Raw genomic sequence first — 7,691 nt, 5'->3', positions numbered from 1 at the left:
TACAGAGAGGAAGGGAGAAGGATAGAGAGTTAGACACATCGATGAGAGAGAAACATCGACCAGCTGCCTCCTGCACACCCCCCACTGGGGATGTGCCTGCAATCAAGGTACATGCCCTTGACCAGAATCAAACCTGGGACCCCTCAGTCCACAGGCTGACGCTCTATCCACTGAGCCAAACCGGCCAGGGCAGAAACATGCTTTTTGATGAAAGAGCTGTGAGTGAGCGTGGCCGTCTGCAGGAGGCAGGCAGGGCGGCTGGTTTGCCTCAACACTTACAAATCGCCATGCCTTGGAAAGCCCTGCCCATCACAACTTTGGTTACCCCCTCCCCCAAAACACACACACAAAAAGGCAGGACTTGGAAGGTGGAAGACCCCTTCCCTGGCCTGTGCCTCACTTTGGAGACTTCATCTTAAGTTAGAGGTCCGCACACTGGCCCGCTGGGGCACAGGCTGCCCTGGGCCCTGGTCTGCTCAGAGAGTTGCTGGCGTCGTCTTCTTAAACACAAGAAAATATTTCTCAAGGTCGTGTCCTTTGATGACTACGGTATAAATACTTTCTAATTTGCAACACAGGTTCTTATTCTCCCACTTCAGCTTGAAGTAAAAAAGTAAAAAATATCCACTTACCCATGAGACGAGACCCCACCAAACGATGACGGGTTAGGAGGAGAGGGAGCCACTGGTTCTTTTCACTTCTTACTCTAAGACCTCAGTGAATAACTGCTCTGATATGTGGGGATGGAATGACTCGCCCCACCCCGAGAGACCCGAAAAAGGCCGCTTGTGAGGACCACAGAGCCGGCCCTGGTTGGGAAGCACCCTGGGGGCCAGAGAACCACACGGAGACCCGCCTCCTCCTCGTGCACCTCCGGCCCCGCCCTTCCCACCACTCTTTATTGGGAGACTGGAGGAGTGAAATGGTGCATCGACACTAGCGAAACTTTACTTAGCCCCTCCAATATCGCCTAACCCAGTGGTTCTCAACCTGGGCCGCACATTAGAATCACCTGGGAATCTTTTTAAAATCCTGATTTCTGGGCCTCATCCTCCGGAAATTCTGTTTCTTTGTTATGGGAGGGGTCGGGGTGGGGGGGCACAAAATTAGTAACAAAGAAACAGAATTTCTGGAAGATGAGGCCCAGACATCAGGATTTTAAGAAGATTCCCAGGTGATTCTAATATGCGGCCCAGGTTAAGAACCACTGGCCTAACCCAAAGCTAAAAGTCTCAAAGCCAAATCACCTGCTGATGCTAAAACAACACAAAACACAAAAGGGGGGGAAGACGATCTTTGGCACAAGATAAGCTCAAGGCAGGCAGCGAGGGGGTGCACCTGACTCTGACCCAATGATGTAAACCAGCGGCTTTCTGTGCCCAAATTACAGAATCCTGAACAGGTGAGAGGTTCCTGCCACCGTTCAAACCTCTCAACACGCGCTGAGCCACGTGGCCGGCGGGCCCATCCTCTTGAGACCGTCCTGGAGCAAGCCTTGCCTGGTTCTGCCTGCTCAGTTTCTGAGTGTCTCACCGATGCCCAGGGCCACCGAGATGCTGCTATTGGGGGCAGAGCGCACACAGCCCCTCAAAAGAGCAGGGAGGCCACGGAGGAGTTGCTCTGCCCTGGGCTTGTGCAGAGAAAACCCTCCTCCAGAAACACTGCTTTGAGCTGCCCGAGCTCACCTGTCAGCATTTAAATTAAAAATGCCTTGATGCCCCTGTAGTCCTAGGTTCCCTTTGTCTACAAGCAGTCACTCAGCACAGAGAACGTCACACCGGGTCTTTTCATGGTCCTTGACACGAGACCCCCACGGCACCACTAAATCTATCAGTGGAGCAATGTGCAATAAAAAACAAACAGAAAACCCGTGTTGTCCTGGCTGGTATGGCTCGGTTGGTGGGCATTGTCCCATGTTACCAAAAGGTTGCTGGTTTCATTCCTGGTCAGGGCACATGCCCGGGTTTCAGGCTCCATCCCTGGCAGAGGGTGGACGTGCAGGAGGCAGCCACTCAATGTTCAGCTCTCACATCGATGTTTCTCTCTCTCTCTCTCTCTCTCCCTTCCTCTCGCAAAAGAAAAAAACAATCAATAGAAATATTTTAAATAAAACACAAAAACCTGTGTTGGGGATGTTTCTTTGATCAGCAAAGTCAAAAGAATGCCCCTCCTCACTCTGAAACGTGGAGAAGCATCCCACGTCTCTGGTCTGACTGCCTTTCCCGCCCTGGTTCTCAGGGGAGATGCAGAACCTGCCAGCAACCGGGTTTGCTTGGGAGGCTGAGGTGTGTGCTTGTCAGGATGCTCCTGCAGCGCAGGTGAAGGAACCATCTGAGAGGCCGCGAGGTTTCTAGAGAGGAAGGGTCCGAGCTTGAGGCTGGGGCGGGTGGGGCTGGGGTGGCAGGCGTGGACAGGACTGTCCCGGGGCAGTCACCGTGGTCTGGTCTGGGGGTTGCTTCCCGGGTTCTCCAAAGTTCTACCAAAATACCATCACCTGTGAACCTTTCCCTGAGGGGGCTTAGAAGTCCTAACAACATGTTCTTGTTGCCTACTGGCGTCTCTAGTTGATGGTTCCCGGTTAGAGGGAAAGAATTCGCTTTTTCAATTTTTTTTCCTTTTTTTTCTCTCGCTTTTTCAATTTTTAAGCTCTAACCCCACAGCATGAAATATCACCTGGGTTAAAGGAATATTGCTGCTTAATTTTCTAGTCATGTGCTTTTTAAAAAGCCGATACAATTATGTTTTCCCCATCTTCTCAGATCTGCCCCTGAAAGCACCCCAGAGCTGTGCATCCTGGTTTTCAGCACTCCTACCTCCGGCAGAGCACCTGCGGATTGGTCCTGGTGGCAGCAGCCCTGAGGGCCCCTGGGTGTCCAGAAACATGAATGCAACCCCTGATGCGCACGCCCGACCTTATGCCCCCACATCCCTTTTTCTAGCGGAACAATAGGATCACACAGCACCGAATACAATAAATACAAGCGCCTGTCCGTTTCCTTTAGTCTTCCTCCCTTTCCAGCATCTATTTCCCCCCTCACCAGGGTCTACACCAGCTAACCCATTTACTCCCGTTTCATCTACAGGCCCTTATATTTAGGTACCAAGGACAGGCTTTGTAAAACTGCTACAAATAAGAGACGATGTTTATCGGTACAATACGTTTCAATTGGCAGATACGTGGACACACAAGCAATTGCCGTATTGTATTAGAGACATTTTATTGAAAATGCGAAAATAGGAAATGTATTATAGCCTAAAATAAATTACATAACATATACAGTATATATTTATCTTTAAAATAGTTTTGTGTCTAGGTTCTTTCAGTCTAGGAATTTTGACGAAATCAAGAATTTACTGAACTGTGTCCATATTTTTTTTTTTTTTTAAAGAAAAAACCCGCTTTCCAAAACTTAGAAAAATATACTGCACTAAATGGATTTCAGATGTATCATCTCAGGGAGTATCACATAGTGACTTTGAAGTTGTTTTATAAAATGTCTTGCTTTATCTTGTGGCGTGAGAGGGGCGTACACGAGGAATTACCTGTACCGCACGGTTATGACTAAGAATGGCTGGACCAGGTAAGACATTACTTCAAAAGTTACGATACGACAACCTGGCATGAGAGTGCTAGATTACGACTTAAAGCTGCAGTTCACTGTAAAAACTACAAGGTAAGAGTTAGAATGCTCCGATTCCCTGGCTCTAGCGCCACCTTCAGGGAGGGTGAGTGGAAAACAAGCCTTCGGGGGAAGCCATGCGGAAGGATGCTGAAATTCGGAGATGGCTTTGGTGACAAGGGTAACGTTAGCTCAGGTATGTACACGGCGGGGCCTGGTGTGAGAGCTCACCCAGCTCTAGCAGGAGGCCAGGTGGGATGCTGGCAGCGGGCTGTCCCTGTGGCATCTCATGCTTTTCTCTCCATCCAGCTGCCCAGCGCACTCACAGGTCCCTTCTTCAGCGGGGACGGCCTGCGAGGACTCTGTGGTGGAGGCCACCGGGTTACCTCTGTGCAGCCACGCCACTGGGAAGCCGTGGAAAGCCGAGTGGTCACCTGTGGACTCTTCAGAGAGATGCGGAGGGACGGTGCAGGCCGTGGCCTGTGGGGCAGTGGTGGCCGCGGGCGATCGGGGGCAGAGCCGCAGTCCTTTGGTTCCAAGTGGAGATGGTCTGAGGGAGGGGAGACAACGTGGACCCGAGGCAGCTATGTCTTTTGGGTTCTCGTGAAGCGGGGCGTGAAGTCAGCTGTCGTGTGGGTTTTTACAAAGCGTCGGCAGAGACCGTTCCCTGGGTCCCCGCTGCGTGGGGCATACCCAGTATGCTGGAGTGTACGTGAAACCTTTCGACCAAAGCCTCTTTCATTACCAAAACCAGAACCAGAACTCGACAGGAGAGGAGATGGCGCTGGGGTGTCATCCCCACCGTCCCCGCGGTGCCCGTGCGCCCCGCGCCTTATTCGTTCTCCTCTCTCATTTCCACGATGTCCGTGCTCTCCTCGGCGGCGGGGATGTCCGTCATGGCCGAGTCCTCCCCCTCCACGGCTGACTCATTCTCCATCTTCTTTTTCTAGAGCAAAGAAGACATGTAAGCGTGGGCCGTGGCAGGGACACATCACAGCAGAGCCAAGAGCAGGGGGAGGCCCCCGGGGTCTCACACTTGGGTCTCGCGGATGGCTGGGGCGACCTCACCGAGGCTGCACCTCAGTCCGGCCTGTGCCTCTGTCTGGTTACTTGGACGCTGGCCCTGTGCCCATCCCTCTGGGTGATCCCGACCCAACGACTCTCCCCAGTGCCCTCTGGACGCACCGCACCGTCAGCTGATGGCAACCTGCCTCTACCCAGGGACACCACTTCCGCCCGCCCTTCCCAGCAGGGCCTGAGCTCTCCCCACCCTCCTGCTCAGGGCCTGCAGAGCCTTTGTCCCTGGGATGAGCATGCGGCCTGATGCTATTGGAGTATTCCTCCCTCGGGCCAGCCCCAAGCTTGCTGTCATTCTCTCCCACCCTGCGCCTGGCCTGGCCTAACTCCAGGTGGCTGCCCTGAGGCCTGGACCCTGCAGTGCGGGCTCAGCTGAAGGACCGGATGCCTCCCACTGTGGCCCACAGGAGCCACTCAAGTCTTCCTACACCTGGAGGAGGCTTCCCAGCCGTGGCAGGTGTGTCTGTCCCCACGTCTCACCTGTTTCCGATAGACATAGCAGGCGGCTATGGCGACCATGGTGGATTCTCCCACAAATCCCGCGAGGAGGGAGCCCACGCCCAGGGTGGCTCCGTGGACCCTGGGGATGAGAAAGCAAAGGCCATTAGTTTGTTAAATCCGTGTGGAGGCACACACAGTGTCAAAATCCAGCCGACACCCAGGAAAGGTGTAGACAAGAGGCACCAGACAATCGCATTCAGAGTCTGCACCTAGTAAGCCAGGCACCTGCATGGGGAGGGGACCTGGACCTCTAGGCAGAGCTGCCTCCCCCGCTCCCTCCGGGCCTCAGCTCAGCACCTGCTGGCGGCCGGGCTAGCATCCCCATCCCTCCTGAGCCCGCAGCACCTCCCACCCTCCTCTCTGCAAGCCCCTTCCGTGGGAGACTGGGAGTCGTGGTTGGTGCTCAGTAAACAGTGTGTATAGGCCTGACCCTGAAAGGACTTTTCTAGAATGGATCTCAACAGCCTCCCATCTGGTTTGCAGGCAGAGAATAGGACGCAATTTTGCATTTCTACTTCTAGATACACTTGGGGCTTTCACACAAAAACAAATGCAACCATCTAAACAGAACTTAAGTGGCAGAAGGACCCACAGCCCACGCCCCCGACGACTCACCCCAGGTAGGGCAGGACCACGAGGCTGGTGATGAGGACGATGATGCGCAGCACGGAGCTGGGGGCCAGGACAAAGGTCTTCTTCAGGGTCATCAGCCACCCGGTGAGATGAGCCCTCACAGTGACTGAGGGGAGAGCAAAGGGCTCGTCAGCAATGACCTGCTTCTCCGGGTCCTGCAGCCTGTAGTTTCTAGCCCCTGGGCAGCACACCAGGGTCCTTGGGGTGCAGGCTGGGACCCAGGCCCTGCTGCTGCCGCCCTGGGCATCACCTTGTCTTCCTGCCAGGTTCCTGGTCTCTGCATCAGGGCCCGGGCAGCCCGTCCCTACCTCGGCTCCTGCCCCCTCACAGCCCTGAGCGTCCAGACAGCGAGTGGCTGCAGGCAGCTCCCTCCTCCATAGTGACTGCCCCTGGGACAGTCCTGTCCACTCCTGCCTCAAGCTCGGACCCTTCCTCTCTCGAAGAGAAAACTCAGAGAGAAGAGACGGCTGCCAGTGGTCAAACCTGATTCTGAGGGAGGAGCAAACCTGGACCAAAAGCCCAGAGACAAGGGGTCGGGGAGGAGAGAGGGCTGCTCTGTCCGCACCCCTGATTTCCTCAGCCGTCCCTGACCACGGAAACCTCAGGTACCGCCCTCCTCCTGCCCCTGTCAGGTCCCTGTTGTTCTGACAGGTGGGTGTGTCACAGACACCTCGCCCTGTCTCCCCATCCAGACGAGAACTGCGGGGGGGCGGGGCACCCAGCCTGGACGCCATGGAGGGCTCCAGCAACACGTGTGAACTGCTGCCTGAATTTGGTTTTGGAGGAAAACACTTGTCAGCAAGAAATGCCCCAATGTCTGACCTGAAACTGGAGGGTGTTTAAGGAAGCGCTCACTCCTGGAGTAAAACCTCGTGTCCAGGGAGGAAGCCCATTGGGAGGAAGACCTGCTGTCCTCCTGGTCTAACGGAGTGCCCTGCTGGCTCAGGGTGGAGGGCTGTATTTAAGAGGCTCAGACACACACTCGGGTTTGGGCAAGGGCAAAGGTGAGGGCGCACAGGTAGAATGCTAATCCGGTTGGCCCACACCCCGCAGGTTGCACAGACAGGTGGAAGCTGGACCTGTCTGGAAGCCCTTAGGATGACAGGTGAGGCGGAGTCTCCTGGACCTCCAGCCCCTCCTCCAGGCAACACTGTGAGGGCAGCACCTCTAGGTGGCGTCGCCTTCCAAAGCTTGGCTCCCCAGGGTCCTGCCTCCCCTGCACCCCTGATCCTCCATCCCTCCATGTCTGCCACAGCTGAGAAGGTGACACCTGAGGGACCCAGCTTCCAGGAATGCTTGGCCCCTAAGAGCAGGGCAGCTTGTGCAATTCAGGGACAACCGGGGCTGGCGGGCCCACAGGGCTGGCCGAGCTCCATGGCCTGTTTCTTCACCTCACTGTGGCTCTCTGCAGATTTTGGCTTCTCAGCTCACTGACTGGGGAGGAATTTCTGGGCAATAACATTTTTAACAGGAAAAAACATGCACTTGGTACAGAATTTAAAAAGGGAATATAGCCCAAAGGTCTTCCTCCCCGGCCTGGCTCCTCGGGGCCCTTGTCCTGCTTCCCAACGGCAAGCACTGTTAGCCCTTTGGTGAGTTACGTCTAGAAATGGTATGTAGACAGGCAGGCACTTACCCTGGACATAGCACACCCAGGCATACATGATGGGTGGTACATGTGCTACAGACAGGGTAGCATACTAAGCAACCGCTCTGCAGCCTGCTTTTCTCATTTCCTAAAGCACGACCTCCTTCCTTACGGCACACCTCACACTACTCTGCCGGTTTGCGAATTTTCCAACTGGCTTCCGCTTTGGCTGTGGGCTTCTCCTCTCTGGCCACATGCCCTCTGGCCTCAGC

The 7,691-nt window shown here is 54.8% G+C and overlaps 1 protein-coding gene across 1 annotated transcript in view; it reads right to left on the bottom strand.

The window, feature by feature from the left end:
• Nucleotides 1–3,193: 3,193 nt before the first annotated feature.
• The window catches only part of ANKH (ANKH inorganic pyrophosphate transport regulator), a gene marked incomplete at its 5' end in the record, with an annotated part of 137,356 nt that continues 132,858 nt past the window's right edge, over nt 3,194–7,691 (bottom strand). The window contains 3 exons of the mRNA XM_015567632.1: nt 3,194–4,566; nt 5,178–5,277; nt 5,814–5,937. Of these exons, the coding sequence (XP_015423118.1) occupies nt 4,453–4,566; nt 5,178–5,277; nt 5,814–5,937 (338 nt within the window). The remainder of the gene's footprint in view (nt 4,567–5,177; nt 5,278–5,813; nt 5,938–7,691) is intronic.

The sequence above is a fragment of the Myotis davidii genome, unplaced genomic scaffold (assembly GCF_000327345.1).
Source record: "Myotis davidii unplaced genomic scaffold, ASM32734v1 scaffold143, whole genome shotgun sequence".
NCBI classification, from domain to species: Eukaryota; Metazoa; Chordata; class Mammalia; order Chiroptera; family Vespertilionidae; genus Myotis; species Myotis davidii.
Note: the sequence above shows the minus strand (reverse complement) of the source record. Positions and strands in the feature narration are given on the sequence as shown.